This window comes from Sphaeramia orbicularis, chromosome 11 (genome assembly GCF_902148855.1).
Source record: "Sphaeramia orbicularis chromosome 11, fSphaOr1.1, whole genome shotgun sequence".
NCBI lineage: Eukaryota > Metazoa > Chordata > Actinopteri > Kurtiformes > Apogonidae > Sphaeramia > Sphaeramia orbicularis.
This window is the reverse complement of record NC_043967.1, coordinates 54,898,001-54,922,943: the sequence shown is the minus strand read 5'-3', so window position 1 is coordinate 54,922,943 and position 24,943 is coordinate 54,898,001. Positions and strand designations below refer to the sequence as shown.

The 24,943-nt window shown below is 39.1% G+C and overlaps 2 protein-coding genes across 2 annotated transcripts; both read right to left on the bottom strand.

The window, feature by feature from the left end:
• Window positions 1-10,314: 10,314 nt before the first annotated feature.
• On the bottom strand, window positions 10,315-13,680 carry LOC115427907 (zinc finger protein 316-like). The gene is made up of 3 exons (XM_030146653.1): window positions 13,422-13,680; window positions 11,519-12,134; window positions 10,315-10,900 (listed from the first exon to the last, which is right to left on the bottom strand). The coding sequence occupies exons 1-2, from the start codon at window positions 13,618-13,620 to the stop codon at window positions 11,542-11,544; spliced, it is 792 nt and encodes a 263-aa protein (XP_030002513.1). The 5' UTR covers window positions 13,621-13,680; the 3' UTR covers window positions 10,315-10,900; window positions 11,519-11,541.
• Window positions 13,681-18,505: 4,825 nt separating this feature from the next.
• Window positions 18,506-23,059, bottom strand: LOC115427898 (zinc finger protein 32-like). The gene is made up of 2 exons (XM_030146637.1): window positions 22,709-23,059; window positions 18,506-19,683 (listed from the first exon to the last, which is right to left on the bottom strand). Exons 1-2 carry the CDS (start codon window positions 22,938-22,940, stop codon window positions 18,872-18,874), a joined length of 1,044 nt encoding a protein of 347 aa, XP_030002497.1. The 5' UTR covers window positions 22,941-23,059; the 3' UTR covers window positions 18,506-18,871.
• Between the last annotated feature and the right edge of the window lie 1,884 nt (window positions 23,060-24,943).

Genomic DNA, 24,943 nt, shown 5'->3' with positions numbered 1-24,943 from the left:
ATCCAGGTGGACTTTTGTCTTTTTTTTAATAAGACCTGAGCTCCTCTGGAAACATGATTCATGACATTTTGGACTTGGTTCTGTGCGGTTCTATTTCCTGCATCTTCATCATCATGGATCATGTGTAAAATTAGTCTGTTACTGATGAGAGATTCATGCATGATTCACTAACATTCTTACTTCATTTACCTTCCTTCCATCACCATCCACTTCTCTCGCTTTAACCCTTGGGCTATTTTCCGCTGAGAACGGTTAAATCCGTGACGCTGCCTTTCCCAGGTGTCGCCTGAGTAAAATACAACAGTAATGTGATAACGTCAACTCACTTTTCTGGTAAAAGTTGTAAAAGAATGTTCTCAGGAAGACGTTATAAATGATAACCTCCTATATGTGAAATGTAGAGGATGGTCGGAGATGTAAGATGAAAACGACGTAAAAGAAAAAACAAGGAAAACGACGCAGCAACATGTAAAAAGTGGAAATCAAAAATGATGTAACAAGGCAAAAAAAAAGATATAAAAGTCACAATTAGAGGAAAATAATGTGAAAGTAAAAGATGCGACCAGATAAAAAAGACAAAGATGTCACAAAAAAGAGGAAGACGAGAGGAAAACAACATAAGAAATGTGACTGAAAAGATTCAACAGGTGAAAATTATGTAAAAATGCAACAGGACGGAAAAGACAAAACAAAGGGAAAACATCATAGCGGCATAAAATATGGAACGAGTCATAAAAGATGAAAAAGGTGAAAGGGACAATTATACAAAAGACACATTAAGATAAAAATGGTGTAAAAGATACAAGTAAGCAATTAAATTGGCAAAAAATTTACATTAAAAAAGTCACAAATGAGCAAAATAATCAAAAAATGAACAAAAGATCAACAAAATGAATTCAAATGAGCAAAAATAATCAATAAAATCATCAGTAAAATGGGCAAAAATGAGCTAAATAATTCTGAAAGCGAATGAACATGAACAAAATGACCAAAACGGTTGACAAAATAATTAGGAAAAAAACAGAAGGAATAAAATTGGATGAAATAATCAATGAAAGGAGCAAATAAATGAACAAAAAACAGCAAAATAATCAATAAACATTAAAATAAAATCAGCAAAGTGAGCAAAAATGAACGTATTATTGATGAAAATAAGGATTCCATGTAGTTTGAGAGCTGAGAATCTGTCAGATGTTTTATTTTGAAACCTGAGCTTCATAAACTCTAGATTTTTCACAACAATTTCCCGTTTTAGGTGTCACTGATCCGTCATCTCCATGTACGATGTCAGTTCGTGGTAAAAATGAAGAAACATCATCTTCGACTAAAGGGTTTGAAACTCAGTTTAGTTTAAGTTTGTCTTTGTGTGAAAAAATAAAATTACATAATGAAAATGTGAAAAAAACTGAACAACCGGACATTTCTAAAGAAAATAAGTGCAATTTCAACAATGTCTCAGCTTAGAATTACCACAACTTACAGATCAGTGGATCCACAAAGACACAAAACATTTAGAAACAGGTGGAATATTTGTTAAATGTCACTTATTTTTCTTAAAACATTCCACATTATTCATATTTAGTCATATTATTCACATTTTATTGTGAAAGGAGAGTTCATAAATGTCAACATTTTCATGTCATTTTACTATTTTCACTTCAAACCAAGAAGAATTATTTATTATTTGCATTATTTTTTTATAATTATACTTTTATTTTACCGCTCTGATCAAACAGACCCTTGACTCTTACCGTCCTCGGTGTCAGTTTTACGTTTTGCAGATTGATCCGTCGGGGCCAGATTGTAACATTTGGCGGCCGGTTTTGGCCCACGGGCCGCATGTTTGACACCCCTGACCCAAAGGCATCGCACACATTTCAACTTGAATAAATGACAGTGAACGGAGGTGGAAGCTGCAGACACGTCCTCAGACTGTAGTTACATGTTTACACCCGTTTATTCCACCGCCGTTTTACAACCGACTGGTTTCTCTCACCGCGTGAAATTGTTTTAAACAAACCAGCGTCAAAAGCACCTCTTCATTTCATCGAATTTGTAATTTTCAGCTTGTTTTCACGGCACAAAAATAAACCGATTTACCACAAGATGGGGATTTCTTTCCAGATAATATCATAATAAAAGCTGTTTTATTAATTTAACCTTTAGTTATTGGTACTGATATCTTTATTTCGATCAATTTAAAAACAGAAATGCAAATAAATGAGAATGAAGAGAATGACAATAAAACTAAACGGTAACTTAAAACTGCAACGTCTTAAGCCTCAAAATTTACAAAAGGAGTTGGAAGAAGTATAAACTGATCTAATCCTACCCTTCAAACCTTCCATATTTACTGAAAACAACAGAGTCCCAAATTTATCAGCAGTTTTGAAACATGTACATGTAGTCACTCATCCATAACACAACACATTCACCAACACACTGTAAAACTGATATCCACATAACAAACAAACACCTTATGGAGTTTATTACCTCCTCCAGGAGGTACTGTCATCACTTTGCTTTGTTTGTGTGTTTGTTTGTTTGTTTGTTAGCAACTTTAGGGGAAAACTCTTCCACCCATCTTTCCCAAATCTTCCCCACAGATAGGCCTAGGCCCTGGGACCAACCCATTCCATTTTGGTCCCAGTAGGACAAAGTTCAAGGTCACAGCAAGGTCACAACAGCTACAATTTTCCGATCTGTCATCATTGAGCAATTTTCCAAAATTCATAAAAAATTCCAAATGACTCCGATTCTCCTCCAGTTGGATCCACCTGTAGCTTAGAACAATATCTTGTATCTGGAACTAAACTGTCCACATCCGCTGTGGAATGTGGACTCTGTGGACATTTACATTGAACACTGAAAATCCCATTTCCCACACATTTAAAATTAGAACTCAACAAATATTGATGTGAATTGAATCTAATTGGACAGACACATGACTGGGACCAAGCTTCAACTTTGTACAAAATATCGTACCGCTCCTTTTCTCTTCCGTTACGCTCTGTTGACTTCTGTTATTTTTTATGCACCATTTTCAAAAAATCGTAAAAAAAATGCAATTTGTGAAATATCATTATGAAATTTGTTTTGCACATCCATATTCTCTAAAAAGAAATCGTCGATCCACACATGCACACCATTCGGGCTGCTTAGCGGAGGTTTGTGTTCTCTGAACACTTGTTTATCAGTGTATCTGTGGAAAATCCTTTCTTTTTGTCTCTTTTTAAACACAGTCGTACTGGAAATATGTTGTAGTTCTGCTGTTCCACTCGTCCAGTTGAACTCCCTCCTTTTAACCATTTCAATCAGAAAGAAAACGTTCTTATTTACAGTAAAAAACCTGGCGAAACGTAAAACCTCAACATAAAAATGACAAATGACATGACAAAAAAATTCAAGATGATGAAAACGTCAGCAGCAGCGTCTGTTCAAACGTCCGTCCTACTTTTCTAAACGCAGATACTCAAACACTGACTGCCATGACATTTACTCTGAAGTATTGACTCTAATGTCCAAACCATCCAGCTGGTGCCATGACAGTATGTGAGGTCTTTGGAAAGGCTGGATCTGAGGTTTGGGAGCCCCCCTTAAGGCCAAACACTAGTTCACACTCTGTTCAGCCTCGTTCACGACTGTTTCCGCTCACGTCGGCCTCTCCGCTCCTGTTTTGTCTCCTCAGTCGTATCAGGACCGTCCTCAGGTCCTCGGTGTGTCTCTGACCGACATGTTTCTTGGTGTAAAATGTGTAAAAGTCAGCGTTGGGGGTCCTTTAAATGAGCCCAGTGTGGGTGTAAGCGCCGGTGCAGATGCTGAAGGTGTGTTTCGGAGCGAAACGGCCACAGAGCGGAGGTCGTCCTGCAAAACGCTTTTACAGCCAACTGGTAAATGTCTGCCGATAAGAGACACGAAACCCACCCACCCGCCGCAGAGTGGACGAGGACTCAGACCAGCCCAGAGCGTGCTGTTCATTTGGACGCCGGTGACTCTGACCGTGCAGACATTTTCACCGGTGGTACTTGAACGCACCACGGCGCATTTTCTAAAAAAGCTTTTGTATGAACGACGCACTTGTAACCTTGAGAATAAATTTGTTTGTTCATTTCGTGGTTCTCCTCGTCCTCTTAATGTGTTCTCTGTGATTAAATCTGAGAGGGGGAACCGGGACGCCGATGGACTCACAGCGCCCCCCGCTGGACCACAACATAATGACAATGTAATAATGTCAAGCTATTCTGTTTACCTTATTGCTATTAATTAATACTGTGGATGACCTTGTAAATAAAGGCTACTGTGGAACATTACTCTGACATGACGGTGTGTTCTGTTCCTGATCTGTTTTTGTTTTTTTGTTTTTTTTCTGATCTGGTTTCAGGGGCTGAACACAAGTGACATGAAGCAGGTCCATTTAGACCAGCAGTTCTCAAACTTTTTACAGTGGAGAACCCCCAACACTCACTTCAGCATTTTTGATTGAAAATAATTTGCCACAATGTGCTCCTGTGTTAAAGGTGTCTGTTTATATATTCTAAACTTTGTAAACAAATATCAAATATTTAACTGTAATATATTAAGAAATAAAAATAAGAAATATTTTTTAAAAATTATTGATATTATTAAACATTTTAAAAAAATACTAAAAAAAATTTTAAGTAAATTTTGTGCAAAATATAAATTGAAACATGCCCTCTTTCACTGATAAGAAAAAGAAATAAACCGGTCATTTTTTTGTTGTTGTTGTTGTTGTTATTAGTGATAGTTAACAAGACAATGTGGACAGAAAAACAACACAAAGGGAAACTCAAACAAATAAACAAATAAACCAAATACAACAACGACAGAGTATTGACAAACAACAACATCATATTACAATGAAAAGGATCCTAAATGTAAATAACAACTAAAGAATACAGCTTTGGTTAGGGGGGGATGGGGAAGAGGGGGGTGTGAAAGAAAGGGGGGGGGGGGGGGAGAAAATAATAATTGTTGTAATAATACAAAAATACATAATAATACCAGTAGTCTAATTTGCTAGTATTATTGTGGTCATTAATTGGTCATTAATTCATAAATGAATCTTTCATCAACAAAAAATGACTATTTGGCTTCTCAAATAAACTCATTTTTAATAATATAAAATAGAAATGTTCTTCAAATGTTACCAAAGCTGAAACAAGATGACCGACAATAAAACTATTATATGAATGTATTTATTGTGTTTTTTATTTCACATTATTTACAGCTATGGTAAAATTCTTCGTCCAACTTTGTTTTCTTCAGTTTCTTGTTCATTTTAACGCCTGGTTCAACTGAAGGTCCATTTGTTTGGACAGATACAACCTCCATCAGAACCTCCATCCACCTCCAGGACATGGACCCACCAGTGTCTCAGAGGTCCCGGGTCCTTCTTGGGGACAGGATCAGATCCACATGTACTCAGATGTTCCAGGTCCAGGAGTCTTTGACAGGATCGGTTCCGTCATCGAACTCTGGTAAAATCCTGAAAACTGACGAAAGGCCTCGAACTTCAGCGACGTCTTCTAACAAACACCTGACACTAAAAACACTGAGGCGACGCTCACAGGATCATTTCCATCCAAAGGACATCAAAGAAAAACATACATGAAAAAGCAGAAATTTATTAAAGAAAATTAAATTTAAAAAAAATTAAAAATTGAATGAAATTGTGATAGAAAAAAATACAAAATGGAGCTTGATAAAATAAATTAAATTAAACTAAAAGCCAAATTAAACTTGAGAGAATAAAATGAAATTTAAAATAAATCTTTTCACTAAAGATCATTTTATCCAAAGAATCCATTTATTGCATCACTTTGACTTTCCAGCTCTGAGGAGTTTAATTATAATGAACATAATTCTCATTTAGATAGATAGATAGATAGATAGATAGATAGATAGATAGATAGATAGATAGATAGATAGATAGATAGATAGATAGATAGATAGATAGATAGATAGATAGATAGATAGATAGATAGATGGATAGATGGATAGATATTTTATTAATCCCGAGGGAAATTCTAGAAATTCAGTTTATTTTCATATTAGAGTTAATTTCTTTATTTCCTGTTTCCTTTGAACGTGATGCTTCAGTCATTGATTATTATTGATTATTATTATTTGATTATTATTATTAAATGATCCTCTTCGGTCATGATGCAGGTTTAAATCCGGTGTTGTGCTGCCACCTGCTGGTCATAAACACACAGCACAGGCAGTCCAGTTTAATTTACACATTTCTAATCATTCTTCATTAATTAACGTCAGATGTTGTAATCAGATTCCAGTGACATTCAGACACGTCCTGTAGTTGAACTCACAGATACTGACTGAAATATAAACTGATACGAGTTTGTTTACTGTCGTTCTTCTGATTTGTCTGGCGTCACCTCCTCCGCTCACATCCAACATGAGCCCGTACAAACCCACAGCTGCTTCTGGGTCACTTCCCACAGGACTTTCCTCTATATCTAACATTTCTTAAGTGACTGGTCACCATTTGTTTTAATATTATCCTGTGTATGTTTGCATTTTTCAGTGTAAATCATGCATTTTCCCTAATATTTAATTCACAGCTCATGTAGATTCAAACATTATTACATCAGAACAGAGAAAACTGAAGAAAAAATGACTTTTTCAGTAAAACATTTATGAACTGAACATAAACCCAGTGTGTTCACAAGTAGAGCAACAAGTGTTTTACACCAACGACTGACACGGACTGAGAGAATCTATCTATCTATCTATCTATCTATCTATCTATCTATCTATCTATCTATCTATCGTTCTATCGTTCTATCGTTCTATCGTTCTATCTATCGTTCTATCGTTCTATCTATCGTTCTATCGTTCTATCGTTCTATCTATCGTTCTATCGTTCTATCTATCGTTCTATTGTTCTATCTGTCGTTCTATTGTTCTATCTGTCGTTCTATCGTTCTATCGTTCTATCTGTCGTTCTATTGTTCTATCTCTGGGTTAAAAGCTGAGGTGTTCAGTACTATTTAAACCTCAACAACAAACAAAATTCAGAAAAATAATAAAGAATAAATAAATGAAAAATCAGGAAAATAACCAACAAACAGAACAAAATTGAAGAAAAAAATCAATAAAAATGAACAATTGATGTTTCTAAACTATATGGACAAAAGTATTGGGACACATCATGTCTACAGCTGTGAGACGTCCTGTTCATGAGGATCTGAGACAAAAACATTTATATTTAATGGAAGGTTTTTCTTCCACAGTGACATGTGAAGAAAGTTAGTTAATTAGTTTAGTTTAGTTTTATTTTGAGCACATAAAATCAACAGGTAACAGGAACCACACATATCAAACAAAATTTTCGGCGCTCAAAAAGGAGTGGGAGGAAGTATAATTTATAGACTCCACCCCCTTTTTTACAAACTAATTATTAAATTAATTCTGCTTCCTTTGCTTTGTTAACACACTTTTTTCTATATCTATCTATCTATCTATCTATCTATCTATCTATCTATCTATCTATCTATCTATCTATATATATATATATATATGTATATATATGTATAGATATATAAGTGCTATATAAATAAATTTTGATTTGATTCTGTTTTTTCAATAACACAAAGCATTCATACAAACCATTCACATAATCAAACATTTTAATATAAACTGTAATATTTATATACTTTAAATATTTACTACAAGTACAATCATTATTAAATATGATAATATTTTCTAATCATGATAGTCTGTAGTAGTTATTTAATTACAATAATATTTTATGCACTCTTCTGTATTATGACTAGATATTCACTTCATTCAGATAATGTTCTATGTTTTGTTATTATACTGGATCCTTTTAAATGCACAAATTGAAGACATTTTGAATTTTTCATCCAGATTGTTCCACAGATGTACCCCTCTAACAGAAATACACTGACTTTTTATGTTTGTTCTACACTTAATTCAAGGCAGATGGTTAGTTTTGGTAGAAACGTCTTATGTACAGTCAGAGCATGAAAAATATTTTAGACGTTTAGAGGCAGAACATTTAAAATCATAGTCATGGATAAAAAAAATAAAAAATACTCAGCGTTGAGAGAAAGTCAGTCCAGACCATCTCTGATGCATTTTAGAAGCAAAGATAAAAATTTAACCCAAACTAACCAACGCAATGATATTTATCCCATAATATAAAACTATATTCTGACATTTGTCATCATTGTTTTTTTTATCCCAGACTCGTTAGAAAAGAAACACCTGGATTCAACGTGTCCACATACTTTTGTCTATGTGTATATATTGGCCAAATCCTTTTGTTTATTTATTGTTTATAGTTATCTATCTCCTTATCAAAGAAGTCCTTCACTCTATTAAAAATAGTTCCTTCTTTAAAGTATTTTGCTCTGTAATCTCATTACCTTTGAATGAAGACAGATTTAATTCCACACGTTTATGAAAAAACCTTTAATATAACAAGACAGAAAACATCAGTGAAAAAATGCGACAAAACTGACATCAGCGGATGTATCAGTGCGTCCCAGATCATGTCATTCACACCTTATCAATGAACCTTTATTCACAAAATCATGTTCTCAACCTTTCTCAAGCATCCTAAAAGCACTTTTTACTGCTTTTACTGAGAGTGGCAGATGTTAGTTCCTTTGGAAATGAGAAGAATTAGAAAAATTTTGTGATATAGCATTAGATCCTGTTCTGATGAAATAAAAATGTGTTTAGTTCCTTTGTTGGGATTGAACTAAAATAATATTATGATGTTAGTTCTGAACTAATAGAATCTGAACATTTGAACAGGATCTGAAACTGTAACGTCTGTAAAACAGAATTTCAGTTTGAACACAGGAACATTTTGTGATATAACATTAGATCCTGTTGTGATCAAATAAAAATGTGTTTAGTATCAGTCTATGTTTCTGGTGTAATTCAGTTCTTCAAGGAAATAATCATAAAAAACAAAAAACAAGTGAAAAAATGGCCTTTTTAACAATATCGTGATATATCGTATCGTGATCCTAGTATTGTGACTTGTATCGTATCGCTAGATTCTTGCCGATACACAGCCCTACCTCTGACCACGCCCACTTAGGAGACAGGAAGTGAACCGTTTCTTGTCTTTGGTGAAGCGTACAGTGAACCATCTTAACCCACAGATGATCTTTGGTAAAGGCCACACCCACTAAAGTCAATGACAACGTTAACATTCATGAAATATTCGTCTTTTATGTCTTTATTACTAAAACATGAGCTGTTTACATGGGAAATAAAACAGAATGTTCCACTAATGTCCCTGTTTACATCTGTTTATACTCGATGTTTTGTCATGTTTCTGCTCTTCATCGTTGTCATAATATGTGACAGTCGTTGTGTTTCTCTTTTGTTTTTGTTTCAGCTGTCTGTAGGACAGAGGATCTTTGGCTCTGCTCCAAATGATGGGAAAACTGGGAGAACGTGGCTTATGTCATGTGTTTTCATCAAGAACAGGTACATATAGGACCTTCAATGGCAACTCACTCATCATAATGTGCTAATGCTAATGCTAGGTGCTAATGTGTGTGTGTGTGTGTGTGTGTGTGTGTGTGTGTGTGTGTGTGTAGGTGTGTGTGTTATGGGTAAAATCAGGGTTTGCACACATTTTTCAAGGTCAAATTCAAGCACTTTTAAGGGTCATTTTCAGATTTTTCCAGCACATCACCTCATCATCAGGGTCAAATCTGTATCTACATGAATACATTTACTCAGGATTATTTTGTCAATTTTAATACAGTGACGTACGTTGTATTATGCTATAAACATCTAAAATGATGTTCCATAATAGAAAGTTTAGAAATGAAAGAAGAACCCAAAGTTTTATCAAACAAACAAAAAAAAAAGGGAAGCCACTTGGCATTCTTCAGCCAAACTCACACCGAGAAAAGATTAAGATAAAAATGTACCTGGAGTCGACCTGAGAACACCTGGGAAATGTAGTTTTTTGACCTAAAGTTTTATTTTTTAAAATGTGTCACTCGTTCGTTGTGTTTTCTCGTCAAGCTCATGCAGAATTTTTACGTCTGAACCTCCTCGACAAACCATGGTGTAGTGTACCACTATATTTACTGTCAACTTCCGCATCTGTTTTTTGGAAAACGACGGGTCACAGAGACAACTCTGACCAATCAGTGTTTTGCGTCATGTTTTAGTATCTGATCCCCAGTCTTGGAACCTCGGCGGAGATGATACCAAAAAACTAGAACCAGGTACCAGATTCCAGGTCCTTTTTGTAATGGAAACGCAAAAAGGCCGAGTCGAGTTGAGTTGGTACCATGTAGTGGAAACGTGACATATCGTCAGCTTCCTGATAAAACCTGCTGTGTGACTTTTGGTAAATTTTACAGGAGAAAGAAAAAACTGTTGATATGACAGGAGACTGTGAAAAATGACAAAAAAATATCTGTTCCTTTAGTGTTGGTACTTATGATGGAATGGAAACAACTTTCACAGGAGAAATTTGAAGCTAAATAGAGGAGATAGCAGGTTTTATTCCCAACCAAAAATGTCACTTAGCAGGTTTTATCAGGACGCTGACGATATGTTGGTTACCAAGGGAGAAGAAATCCAACCAAACCTGTCCTACTTATCACCAAAACACCAAAGAGATCCAGCGGTGGTGTTCGGAGTAAAACCATTAAAACCATAAAACTCTATTCTGACATTAGTCATTATTGTTTTTATCCCAGACCCGTTAGAAAACAAACACCTGAAGTCAACTGTCCACATACTTTTGTCCATGTAGTGCATCTGAGTTTTAGCCTCTGTTTATGTGCATAAAGCTTCGTTTGACAGAAGCTGTGACAGTCTTGTTCCGGTCCTGGTCCTGGTCCTGGTCCTGATCCTGGTCCTAGTCCAGGTCCAGGTCCTGGTCCCGGTCCTGGTCCTGGTCCTAGTCCAGGTCCAGGTCCTGGTCCCGGTCCAGGTCCTAGTCCAGGTCCTGGTCCCGGTCCTGGTCCAGGTCCAGGTCCAGGTCCTGGTCCCGGTCCTGGTCCAGGTCCTAGTCCAGGTCCAGGTCCTGGTCCCGGTCCTGGTCCTGGTCCAGGTCCTAGTCCAGGTCGTGGTCCAGGTCCCGGTCCCGGTCCTGGTCCAGGTCCTAGTCCAGGTCCAGGTCCTGGTCCCGGTCCTGGTCCTAGTCCAGGTCCTAGTCCAGGTCCAGGTCCCGGTCCTGGTCCCGGTCCTGGTCCCGGTCCTGGTCCAGGTCCTAGTCCAGGTCCTGGTCCTGGTCCCGGTCCAGGTCCTAGTCCAGGTCCTGGTCCTGGTCCCGGTCCAGGTCCTAGTCCAGGTCCAGGTCCTGGTCCCGGTCCTGGTCCCGGTCCAGGTCCTAGTCCAGGTCCTAGTCCAGGTCCTGGTCCTGGTCCCGGTCCAGGTCCTAGTCCAGGTCCTGGTCCTGGTCCCGGTCCAGGTCCTAGTCCAGGTCCAGGTCCTGGTCCCGGTCCTGGTCCAGGTCTTGGTCCCGGTCCCACCCTCAGCCCCACAGTCTCAGCTCTGGGTTTTCTGTCCCGTGTGTGTGCGAATGTGTCGTTTGTAGTTGGAGTTGTCGCTGAATCTGCGTCCGCACTCGTGGCAGGTGTAGGGTTTCTCCCCCGTGTGGACCCTCAGGTGCTTCTGGTACCCGTCGAACCGCGTCAGTCTCTTCCCGCAGATGTCGCACACGAACGACTTGTCGGCTTTAGCGTCGGCTTTGCGGTGAACCTGCACGTGCTTGGCCCAGTGGCTGCGCTGAGCGAACGCACGCCCGCAGATGGTGCAGATGTACGAGTCCACCACCTCCGACACCGGGGCCTCCGGGTCGACGCCGTCCAACAGACCGTTACCTGAGCAAACCAGGTCAGGGTCTTTGAGTCCGTCCTCGTTGGGGTCCGAGCAGGACCGCAGGATGGAGGTCCCAGGCTCAGAGCCGCTCATGTGGTCCTCGTTGTTCCGGTTTAGGACAAACTGGTCTTTGGGTTCCGGAGTCTGGTCCCGCTGCAACCACAGCCCCTCCTCCTCGTCCTCGTCCTCCTCTTTGATGCCTGGAGGCGGGGCTTCTGTCACGTCCACGGCAGATGTCCAGTCCTGCTGCTCAGACAGACCTGGGATCAGAAACAAGAGAGACGGAAAAAACACGGTGCGTTCACTCTGCAGGAAAAGTCTGAGCTGTGGCTCACATGTGACTGAAGAACTGTAAGACCCAAGAAATGACAGACTGGGGCTGCACGGCCCTGGCAAAAATGTCAATCATGACTTTTTTTTTTTTTTTTTTTGCTTAGAACTGAGATCAGGATTCTCTGGCACAATTTTCAGATCATCATTCGAAAACTGACCACCCGTTCAGCCTCCTCCACTCTCATCTTCCTTCTTTTGTGTTTTTCTTTTGTCAGTGTTTGTCTGTATTTGTTCTTCGATCACCATTCAGTGTTAACTTCCTGTCTGTTTACCTGTTGGATGTATGTTTGTCCCTTGGTTGTTTATTGTAAAGCGTCTTTGAGTACTTAGAAAAGCACTATATAAAACCTATGTATTATTATTATTATTATTATTACTACTACTATTACTATTATTATTATTATTATTATTATCATTAATTTTTTTTCACAAAATGTTTATTGCACTGTGGTCAAGGAAAATGGGTTCTTTTACCTCTGATTCATGTCTTTCATATCACTCCACAAATAGTCAGGACACTTATGGTCCTGGTTGCTAATAGGGGCTGGGTAAAAAAAAATCGATTTGATCAATTTTGGATAAATTTCTTTTAAATTTTGCGTAATCGATTGATGGTGGATGAGATCGAATTTTCAGAGCAGGACCACGAGTAAATGACCCAGAAACCACAGGAAACACGGCTGGCTCCGTCTCAAATATGAACCTGAAATGTCTAAAGAAAATTCAGCCCAGTTTGAACAGTTTTCTGCCTGTTCCTAAATGTTTAGTGTCTTTGTAGATCTGATCCATGATGCACATGTAGAAATGACAAGTTAAGGCAGAATATTGTTAAAATTGCACTTATTTTTCTTAAGAAATTTCAGTTTTTTCAGGTTATTCACATCTTTTTTGTTTGGATAGTTTATAAAAGTAAGTATTGTCATAATTTAATGGGGGTTTTTTGCACTAAAACAAAGACAAACATTTGCAGTTGTCATTGTTTCTAGGTTCTTCTGTTCTTATTTTGCTGGTCTGGTCCACTGCAGATCAAATCAGGCTGAATGTGGAACCTGAAAGAACAGGAGTTGGAGGCCCAGGTCTGAACACAGTATTTACTTGTGTACAGATAAAGTGTGTGTTTTTTTTTTCATTATTTAGCTGCTGTTTCCTCTGAACTTTAATGCCTTGGGCCCACTCCTCTGCTGCAGACCCCTCTGCTCCAGGACTGTACGGACCTGTGCTGCTGACCTGGACGGAGATCGTGGGCCTGACGCTGAGCTCCAGGAGCCTCCTCTGCCGGTCTATCTCCAGTTTGGAGCGGGAGATCTCCTCCTCGTACTCGGCCATGGCTCTGCCGAACACCCCGAAGATCTCCTCTGCGGCCGCGGTGAGCCGCTGGGTGATGAGCAGCCGCAGCATCTCGATCTTCGTCATGTTTCACGGTGGAGGGAAATCCACGGGCGACACAACCTGTGTTCGGTTGTTTACAAGCTCCACTTCCTGGTTCGCGGCGCATGCGCGGTGGGGTCTACTCGTCAGAGATTGGGATCAGCGCCCCCTGTTGGAGCGGAGGAACAGTAGACCAGAGCAGGTGTCTGGGTTTGACAGGATTTACCTTTTAGATTCATAAAGGGGTCAAAAATGACCTGGTGAGGTGGTTTTATTACAATGTTTACCTCCGTCAAGGAGGTTATGTTTAAGGTTATAATGGTTTTGGATTTTTCATCATAGTTTAGTTTTATTTAGTTTAGACTTTTTTTTTTTCTTTAATCTAGTTAGTTTAAATTAGTTTTTAGAGCAGGTTTGCTAGTTTCTATCAGTTTTTGTTATTTTCTACATGCTTAGTTTTAGTTTAGTTTTAGTTTTGTCCTATCTTTTATCTTCCTCGCCGTCGTATTCAAATAAATCCCAGACAGGACTCTGCTGCTTTAGTTTCCACGTAGAGTGGGGACCAGAAGACGACTCTAAACCACAAGTGACGAGAAGTGACGGACCGTGAAATATCATGTGGTGCCAGCAGCTAGAAGTGCTTGAGGGAAATAAATCGATTTCATATTAATCTGACTTTGACAAAGATGAAAACAAGGGAATTTTATCCATAATTTTTATACGTTTTAGTTAGTTTTCTAAGCACACAATACAGTTCCAGTTAGTTATCGTTTTTTTCTTTTAATTATAGTTTTTATTTATTTCAGTTAATGAAAATGTTTTTACAATTCTAGTTTTTGTCATTTTATTAGTTTTCATTAATGATAATAAGCTTGGTTCTGTTTTTGCTGGCGTTGGTTTGTTTGTCTGTCTGTCCGAGTGCAAGATAACTCAAAAAGTTAAGGACGGATTTGGATGAAAATGTCAGGAAATGTTGACACTGGCACAAGGAACAAATGATTAAATTTTGGTGGTTATGGGGGGGGGGGCGGGGGGGGCACTGATCTGCCTTGGCAGAGGTCTGCTCTCTCTGAATGCTTTTCTAGTTTTGAAAAGAAAACTTATTTCATATTCCAGGTATTCCTTAAAAGCATGTTGTTGACACCATACCATTTATAAGTCATCTGTTATAAGTTTTATGAAACTGTAGTTTCTGTTTGACTACCCCAAGCTCTCATAAGTGGGTCAAAAATGACCCACATTCATTTACAATGGAATTACATCTGAACCTTTGACTCAGTCACTAGTGGATGTTATAATAATAATAATAATAATAATAATAATAATAATAATAATAATAATAATACAGTTTATTTATAGGCGCCTTTCTTGGCACTCAAGGGCACTGTACAGTAAAACAGAAGAGTATAACACAAGCAATAAAGCAGAGTAAAAAAAATAAAAGGCAGGTTAAAAAAAAATTGGACAATGCAATTGTGTTCACAAAGAGAGAGAGGTCCTAAACAGATGGGTTTGAGTCTGGATTTGAAGACAGGGAGTGAAGTGGTGTTTCTGAGGTCCGGTGGCAAGGAGTTCCAGAGTTAGGGAGCAGAGCGGCTGAATGCTCTGGTCCACATGGTGGTGAGACGGGCAGAGGGAACAGTGAGGCGGATGGAGGAGGAAGATCTGAGGGTACGAGAGGGAGGGGCAACATGAAGGAGGTCAGACGGATCTGGAGGGGCGAGGTTATGGATGGCCTTGAATGTCAAAAGAAGGATTTTAAATTCAATCCGGAACTTAACCCGGAGCCAGTGGAGCTGTTGGAGGACAGGAGTGATGTGGTGAGTGGGGGGGGTCCTGGTGAGTGGAGGGGGTCCTGGTGAGTGGAGGGGGTCCTGGTGATGATGCGAGCAGCAGAGTTCTGAACCAATTGAAGTTTATGGAGGGATTTGTGTGTGAGCCCAAAGAGGAGAGAGTTACAGTAATCCAGACGAGAGGTGACGAGGCTGTGAACAAGGATAGCAGTGGTATGGGGGGTGAGGGAGGGGCGGAGGCGGTTATTGTTACGTAGGTGGAAGTATGCAGACCGAGTGATGTTATTGATGTGGGATTGAAAAGATAGAGTACTGTGGAGGATGACACCCAGACTCTTAACCTGTGGGGAAGGGGAGACCGTGGAGTTGTCAATGGTGAGGGAAAAACGGTTGGTTTTGGATAAAGTGGATTTTGAGCCAATGAGGAGAACCTCGGTTTTGTCACTGTTTAGTTTGAGAAAATTGGAAGTGAACCAGTATTTTATGTCTGCCAAGCAGTCAGTGAGGGAGGATGGTGGGAGGGTGGAGGTGGGTGTCATCCATGTAGCAGTGAAAGTTGATATTGCATTTCCAGAAAATATTGCCAAGGGGAAGGAGGTAGATGATAAAGAGGAGGGGCCCCAGTACAGATCCCTGGGGCACACCTGAAGTGATAGGGAAATGGTGGGATGTGAGGGATTTGATCTGGATAAACTGGGTGTGGCCAGAGAGGCATGATTTAAACCAGTCTAATGAAGTGTGGGTGATGCCGATGGAAGATAATCTATTGTTGACATTGTTGTTCTGTTGCTGTTGTCTATATTATAAAAGGGAAGTGGACCGGCACCGAACAAGCACCAGGTTCTTTTTGGTGGAAAGGGGGTATGTGTGTGTGTGTGTGTGTGTGTCTTAAGTGTAAAAAAAAAAATCCGTTCAGAGCTGACTGCTGCAGTTTGTCATACTAATGTATTTTTGGTCAAAGAACAGACTAGTGAAAACAACAAGTTGACAGGATCAATATTTTGGTGAATATTAGTAATTTTGGAATACAACAGCCTCCCAATGGCCAGTCACGTTGCTATGGCCAGAATCATAGAATCATCATTGAAGTGGGTTACCTAGCAACAGTTAAACAATAGGGCCACGTTGCGATGGTATCAAATTTCATGTGCAGAAACAGACATGTCAGCTGAGAGGTTATTCAACTGGAAATGACAGTGGAATTTACCAAGAAAGGAAAGGAATGAACTGGATCAGAGGATCTGGAACCGTCTTTCCCCACGGGTCAATGCACTAGTATACGATATATTATACACCATTTATACTTTGCTTTTAAAATTTTAAAAATATATGTATATTTTTTTTTAAATTAGGATAAATAAAAAATAAAAAAAACTATTTCACATATGAAATCATTATTTTGTGGACCAAAACATAATACAAATTATAATTTTTAACATGACAAAATGACAAAAGTGGCATAAAAAACAAATAGATTTTTAACATGAGTCATTTTGACCCACTCATGGATCAGTGTAAGGGAAGGTCAAAAGGTAGGTTAAAAAAAGCATCTACTGAACTAAAATGTGTAATACCTTCATGATCTGTTAATTCTATCAGTACATAATAATTGGTGTAAAATACAGTTCTTCATCTTTTCATGGTCTTCAGATATGACCCATTTGAATGTTCAGAGGCTCCGTAGAAAATGTGTTCTTGTCATTTCACTAAAAACCTGCCAGTTTTGGGTCATTCTGGACAGATTTTACTCCACTATTTCAATTATTCGTAGTTCAAACTTACTGTAATTCTTCGCTAACTGAAGTCGTCGTTTCATGTTCATGATTTTTTCTGCAACAAAACATGTCACACTAACACAACAGAATGAAGAGGACAAACTTTTAATATAGTAAAACAATAAATAAACAATATAAATGGAGTGAAATAAAGTCACTAGTTTAACCATATTAACCCTTAAAGTCCTAAACAAACAGCAACGACCAAAAGCATCGACTGATCTAAAAGATTCAAGAACTGATCCTGTCAACTCTGAGCCTCAGGGCAGATTTTCTTACCTGGCAACATACGATGGTAAAATCTGATTGGATAAACACTAACACACACAGACACGAGTGGAAGCAGTGACCAAGAGAGAAGACACCAAATAAAGACAGTAGACTACAGGAATAATTTAATACATCTTCAAAGAACAAAAGCAAAAACCTAGGCTGTAAATGTGGGTCAGTGATTCAGATTCTTTTAGGCCAGAGAAAGTCCTGCTGGACCCGATGGACCAAAAGTGGTTTTAACAAAAATACTCCTCGACCCAAGATGTGACATTAATCAAACATATTAAACTAGATTTGTATAAATTTAAACTCCGTGATTTTACCAAAAACTTTAGCTTGTAAAATGAGGTTTTACTATTCTGTTCTTTATTTCACGACCACGGGAACCCAGGATTTGGAAAAGGATCAGGGTCTGGGTTTGAATGAACCCTTATACGACGTCCTTCTGTCAGAAAGTTCTGGGTCCAAACATCTGTCTTGTCTGTCAACGTGATATCATGAAAACGCGTAAATATACACGCCACTTTTAATTGGTGTGTTATCTGTATACATTATATGCTTTCCACGTGTATGTTCACGCCACGTCAAATACAAGGCACTGAGGGTTCTGGTTCTGGTTCTGTAAACTGGAGATCACGGTTCTAATAGTTTTGGATTTTTCATTATAGTTCAGTTTTATTTAGTTTTGACTTTTTTTTCTCTAATTCAGTTCGTTTTAATCCGTTTTTAGAGCAGGTTTGATAGTTTTTATTAGTTTTAATTTTTTCTAAATGCTTAGTTTTAGTATTAATTTTAGTTTTGTTGTATCGTTTCTCTTCTTCGCCGATGTATTCATATAAATCCCGTACAGGACTCTGCTGCTTTGGACGAGAGGACAACTCTAAATGACAAGTGATGAGAAGTGACGGACCGTGAAGTGTCATATGGTGCCGCTAGCTAAAATTGCTAGTGCGAAATAAATCGCTTTCGTATCAATCCAACATTGACCAAGACGAAAACAAAGGGAATTTTATCCATAATATTTATACGTTTTAGTTAGTTCTGTAAGTACACAATACAATTTCAGTTAGTTATCGTTTTTTCTTTTAATTTTAGTTTTTATTTATTTCAGTTTACGAAAAAGTTTTTTCAATTCTAGTTTTTGTCATTTCATTAGTTTTCATTAACGATAATAACCTTGCTGGAGATCTTGGTGTAAACCGACACGTGATCACATGGTGCTGAACAACACCTGAAAAGGATGAAAATGTGTAGGTATAGCGCACCGAATGCCATAAGAACTGGTGTGACATACAACGCGATTTCATGAGATCAGTCTCTGTCTGTGCTGGTCTCTGCCCTGTTGTCCAAATATGGTAATTTCACTCCAAAGTGACATTTTACAATCCAACTGGAGACATCACAGTGACTGCATCCACATGCCCGTGGTTTCCATGGACATGATGAGGGCGTGGCTCAGGTGGGGCCGATGTGGGCGGAGCGTCTCCTCTGGCAGGGGTGTTTGGTGAAGCTGGACAGTTGGTTGAAGCGCCGGTCGCAGGTGGAGCACCAGTACGGCCGCTCCCCGGTGTGGATGCGCAGGTGCACCGTCAGGTTCCCCTTCTCCACGAAGCCGCGGCCGCAGTGCGTGCAGGTGAACGGCTTCTCACCCGTGTGGCTGCGGATGTGGCGCTGCAGCGTGGCCCGCCGGCCGAAGCTCTTCCCGCAGATGGTGCAGCCGTACGGTCTCTCTCCGGAGTGGATCCTCATGTGGGTGCGGAGGTTTCCGTGCTGCGAGAAGCTCTGGCCGCACACGCCGCAGCGGAACGCCGTCTCTCTGTGGACGCGCAGGTGCAGCTTCAGGCTCACGCCGTGTTCCAGCTGCTTCCCACAGATGGCGCAGGATCTGAGGTGAGCGGAGGCGTGGGTCATGAGCGAACTCCTGCGGTAGAAGGACTCCCCGCAGACCCGACAGCCGAACCCGGGGGGCTGACTTGACCACAGCGCACCCTGGTTCTGGTCTTCCTCTGCGATTTGGTCCTGGTTGTACAGTCCTGGTTCTCCGCCCCAGTTCTCCTCACTGTCTTCAGTTTCACTTTGTGCTTCTGGAGCCGGACCTGCAGCTCCGCCCACCTCGACCCCCACCTCAGACTCCGCCTCCGTTTTAATCTGAGGCGCTGGAAAACTGACGTCTGGTGTCCCATCTGTGCTGTCGGTCTGGTCCTGCTGGGACATCTGGACCTGGTCCTCAGGGCAGGTTTTAATCCAGGAGGGGGTCTGCAGAGGGTCTGAAAGGACAGGGGTACAAGTCAATGTCATACCGGCGTCAGTCTGTGACGCACTGATGGTTCCACCTTACATCAGCTGCAGTTGTGCACAGACTTTCCTGACTTGTTCTGCACGTTTGTTTGGTTTTCTACAGAATTTTTATCAGGAATGTTTGTGTTTTCAACATATTTTAAATCATCATCTGAGTGGGGTGGTAGAATTTTACTTATATAATATTAAATTTTACATATATATTACATAAATTAAATATTTGATATCATGAATAAATTACATAACACTGTAAACTAAACAGAATGGAGCACATTCTTTCTTCTGTCTATGCTCTGTGTTTTGTAGTTCATAATAATTTTTACTTTCTGAGTTTGTGACTTTGACTAATTCATAAATTACAAATGTTACTGTTTTTTTTGGCAACAACTGTTGTTGAGTCAAAATCTGTCAGTTATTCAGCATCAGCCAAAGCCTGCCACCTACAGGAGGACGGACGCAGTGAGCTTCCTCCGTAGTCTGACTCCAGCTGATGAGCTGACTGCAGACACCTGCTGCAGACTGTGAGGCAGAGGACACTGCTTCAGTTTGGCTGCAGACGCTGGAGGAGAAACAACTGACCGTTCAGCTTGGACTAAATATGAAAGGCTACTGGTAAGAATGGACTGCAGTATTTTGTTTAATGATATCATGTTGTGATGGATGTGTGTTTGATAGCCCTGCTCTATAAAAAAAAAAGGTGAATTAATGTTAACATAATTTGAATAATAGAGTACTTTAAATACTTTAAGTTAAAATGTTTGAATAAAAGGAACTTGAAATGTTAAGTTAAAATGAGACAATGTGAATAATATATTACTTTAAAAAGTTAAATAAAAGGTAAATATTTGATTAATGAAAGACTTTGAAATGTCTAAAAACAATTTAAAAGCATGTGACATGCTGTTTTGTGTAAAAATGATTTGATTTGTGATGTTTGTATATTTCTGTTTAAAGGTTTTCAACCTATTATTCCACTTAATACAAACTAAAAGGAAGAGGAGTTGAGCCGTTTCATCTTTCATGGTTTGCCAGGCCTTTTTCAAGTTTGGGCAGGAGCTGAACAACATAAAAACTGCATAACTTCACAACTATGAAGCCACATTTTACTGGATAAATGGACAATAACCAACTTTTCCATGTCCTGAAGCTATAAATCGGTCGAGGCTGAAGACCATCAGTGGATGTGGTCTTCAGGTCTGGGACTCCGGACAGTCAGGACTCAGTAACTTTGTGGTACCCAGGTGAGTATATTATGCACACTTTGCATTTCATGTTATTTAAGAGTAACAGGGTCAATTATTTCGCAGCAATGTGAGTATGTAGATGATATTGTGTATTGTTTGTTATAATTACACAAAATCTGTTAATTTTTATCTTCATTTCTTTGGGTTCATACCTGACATTATGGGCCTCAGAGTCAGTATGTGGAAGTTTGAATTTGAGTCTGTTCCCCAACGAGTAACTTACAGTGTGACACTGCCTGCTACACCTACAGTTTTCGTGCCTTTACCTCTTCCCTTTTGTTCCGGATCTCTGTGGGAGAGGAAAGCAGCCGTACAGTCTGAGAAAGTTTTTGGTTTAGCCTCTGCTAATTAAATTTTTAAATGAACTGGCTAGTTCAAACTGTATGAGGTGTGCTTATGATGTGCTGAAACACATTTCTTTATCATTTGGTTTGTGAAGGGGCATGTTTTACGGGGGTCTAGTCCAGTATGAACCATCCAGACCACTCAGGTCATCTGGTGCAGGTCTGCTCTGTGTTCCCAAAGTCAGAACTAAACATGGAGAATCAGCGTTCAGTTTCTATGCTCCGTATATCTGGAACAAACTACCAGAAAATATCAGGTCTGCTGAGAGTCTGAGTTCTTTTAAGTTTTGACTTTTTAAATTTTATATTCTCTTTGAAACTCTGCACTGCAACTCTTACTTTAATATGTGTGTTTTTATTTATTTATTTATTTTTATTTTATGTGTTGTTTTCTTACTTGCTGTTTTTAATCACCTTTTACATGTTTTTTAAATGTGTTTCTTTTTGTTTCTTTTATTTCAATGTCCTGTGTGAAGCACCTTGAATTGCCTTGTTGCTGAAATGTGCTATACAAATAAACTTGCCTTGCCTTACAAAAATAAAATCAAATTAGACCAGAAAAATTAATCAATATGTAATATTTAATAGTCTGATTTATAGGTGTGCATTTTGCGCACACTTGGTGACAGATGCTAGTATTTTTGAACATTTGACCTAGTGCCAAAAATAATAATGCAAATTAACCAATGTTGGAGTTAATCATTGACATATGCCAGGATGAAAAAAATCAAATAATATGTGATCCACTTTTTATGTAGTGCATTGAAAAGAATTTTTTTGTGTTTTTTGCATCTAAAAAAATGGTTTGTTTACATTACAAACACAGCATTTAAAGGGTTAAAAAATGTGACAATGACAATTGAGTATTTGGTATTTTTATTTACAGCTCACGTTTATGAACTAGAAAAAAGTGTAAAAGAATTAAAAACAAACTGTATGAAAATTTTTTTGACATTCCACAAGTGTGCCAAAATGGCCCACTTGGTGCTTAGTAAGGGCCTTGGTGGACGGGACACTGGAGCGTTAATCAGTGTTGGTGTTAATCAATGACATATGCCAGGATGAAAAAAAAAAGTGATCAAATTTGTATGTAGTATGTTGAAACAAACGAACAAAAAAAGTTGTTTGTTTTTTGCTACAAAAATCTGGTTTGTTTACATGACAAACGTGGCATTTAAAGGGTTAAAATATGACAGTCTGAGTATTCTGGTGTTTTTTGTTTATGGCTGAAGTTGATGAAACAATAAAACGTGAGGGAAAAAAGTTAAAAACTGTGTGAACACCGCTCTGACATTCCTGCGGTGCTGCTGCTTCCGTGCCCTCCTGTTGGTGGTCCTGACGGGCCTGTCTGGGCCGGACCCTGGGGGGTCACAGACCTCCACCCCCCCACACACACACACACTCACCTTCCACCGGGAACCCCTTCACTTCCGCGGACCGCAGGCTGTCCAGCTGCCGTTGCTGGCATTCGATGTGGTCCCGGTACCGGCTGACGGTCTGCTGGAACAGCCCCAGGATGTCCTCCACAGCCGCGGCCAGACGCCCGTTGACCAGCCTCCGCAGGGAGTCCATGTCCTCCGCCGTGCAGCCCTCCAGAGGCCCGGGGGGCAGCGGACACGACAGCCGGTCTGCGGACATCCTGAGGCTGCGGACACGGAGCGAGTTTAGACCGAAGAAAGCAAAAACAGATGAAACAGAAAAAAGGAAACGACAAGTGTTGATGGGGGAAAGTAAACAATGACGCCGAGGTCCGACGGGAAAAGGCACCGACAGGAAACACAGTCTGGGATAAAGGTTCCGGCAGAAGAAATGTCATTAAACAAAACAAAAATAGAGAAAAAAAACCTTTTTGTTTGAATTTTATTTGACGGGGACAGTCCACTAAATCACTGTTACATTTTAAAATATGTAAACAATGCAATATATACTTGTCCTCATTGATTTGCAGACCATGTCCCTGGTTCACACTTATGTTTATATGTAAGCTATATTCAAATTTTAAAAGTGAATAATATGTGTATCAAAGCAAACTTCTGCAACTAAATAAGACTTTAACTAATGATTCCGAAAATAACTTGGCTCTGTGTTGATTGTAATAGAAAAGTTTATAGAATGTACTACAGGCAGTGATATTCAACTAAACAGTGACAGGGCTTCATGTTACTACAGTTCCTTATTCCACCACAGGGTGGCAGCAGAGTCCAGTTAACGGTGACAACTGTACATCAGTGTTTGTAGGATGAAATTAGTAAAAAGAATGATATACATGTATATGCAAATATATAATTACTGACATGACAGGAAAAAAAGGAATGATGTGGATTTTAGAATCCACGTCATCCAATTTTTGAATGATGACTTGGATGAATGGATTTCATATTACATTTAAAAAAGGCAGCACTGCGTTGAGGAACAGTTGAATCAAATACAGATAAAATGAAATAAGTTAAAATGAGTAAACTCTGTCACATAACAACCTCTGCATTATATTTGTACTTATAAAATGTACTATTTGGAGATTTGAAGTTTCTAACAGTAGTTTTGATATTTATGAGACCTGTTTGACATTTTTCAGTGCTTTTATTAGTTTACACTGCATTCATAACTTTACTTCATCAACCCTTACTGTTTATTCATGTGCGTATTGGTTGTGTATTTATTATCTTTTTGTTTATTTCATTTCCTGTCTTCAAGGTGCAGTTCATTTACATGAACTTGTGTTTCATTAGTATGTCACTGTTCAGGTGTGTTTTTCTAAACAACTGAAAAATGAAGTTGAACAGAGCTGATCAGGTACAAAAACAGTTTTCTTCTGACTGTTGAAAACTTCTCTGCAGCTCTATTTATATATAAAGGAGATGAGACGAGGTTGGCACAGGTCATGTACTATTATATCTTTTTATTTCTTGTGTAGTTTTCCTGCTGGTTCCGTTCTTCGTCCTCATGTGACTCAGCAGTTACCCACCCCCCACGAAACACACCGGAACCATTTCACTTCCCTCTCTGAGCTCTGTAACCATGGCAACAGACAAGCATCACTACCGAACCATGGCGACAGACTGGTTTCAGTGTCTAAGATTAACATTAGGAAGTAGCATCTGTCAAATAATTCATTCTCACACTGTAAAAGACCGAAACTAGCTGCTGTTCAGAGGATGATGATTTACATAGTTATTTATACAGTTGTTCACATGTATCCCACATCTGATCCATGATATATTATTAATCAGCCCAGAGTAAATGTATTGATCCATGTAGAGCACAGGTGTCAAACATATGGCCCGTGGGCCAAAACCAGCCCACCAAAGGATCCAATACTGATGAATATGTGAAATGCAAAAATTATACTGAAGATATTAACAACCAAGGATGTCAAAATCATTTTAGTTTAGGTTCCACATGCAGAACAATATGATCGAAAGTGGATCAGAACCAGTAATATACTATCATGATACCCTATAAATAATGACAATTCCAAATTTTTTGATTTGTTTTAGAATAAAAAAGTAAAATTACATACAAATATTTACATTTAGAAACTATCCTTTCACAAAAAATGTGAATAATCTGAACAAATATGAACAACATGAAATATATTAAGAGAAGTCAGTGCAATGTTACTGATATTCTACCTGATACTA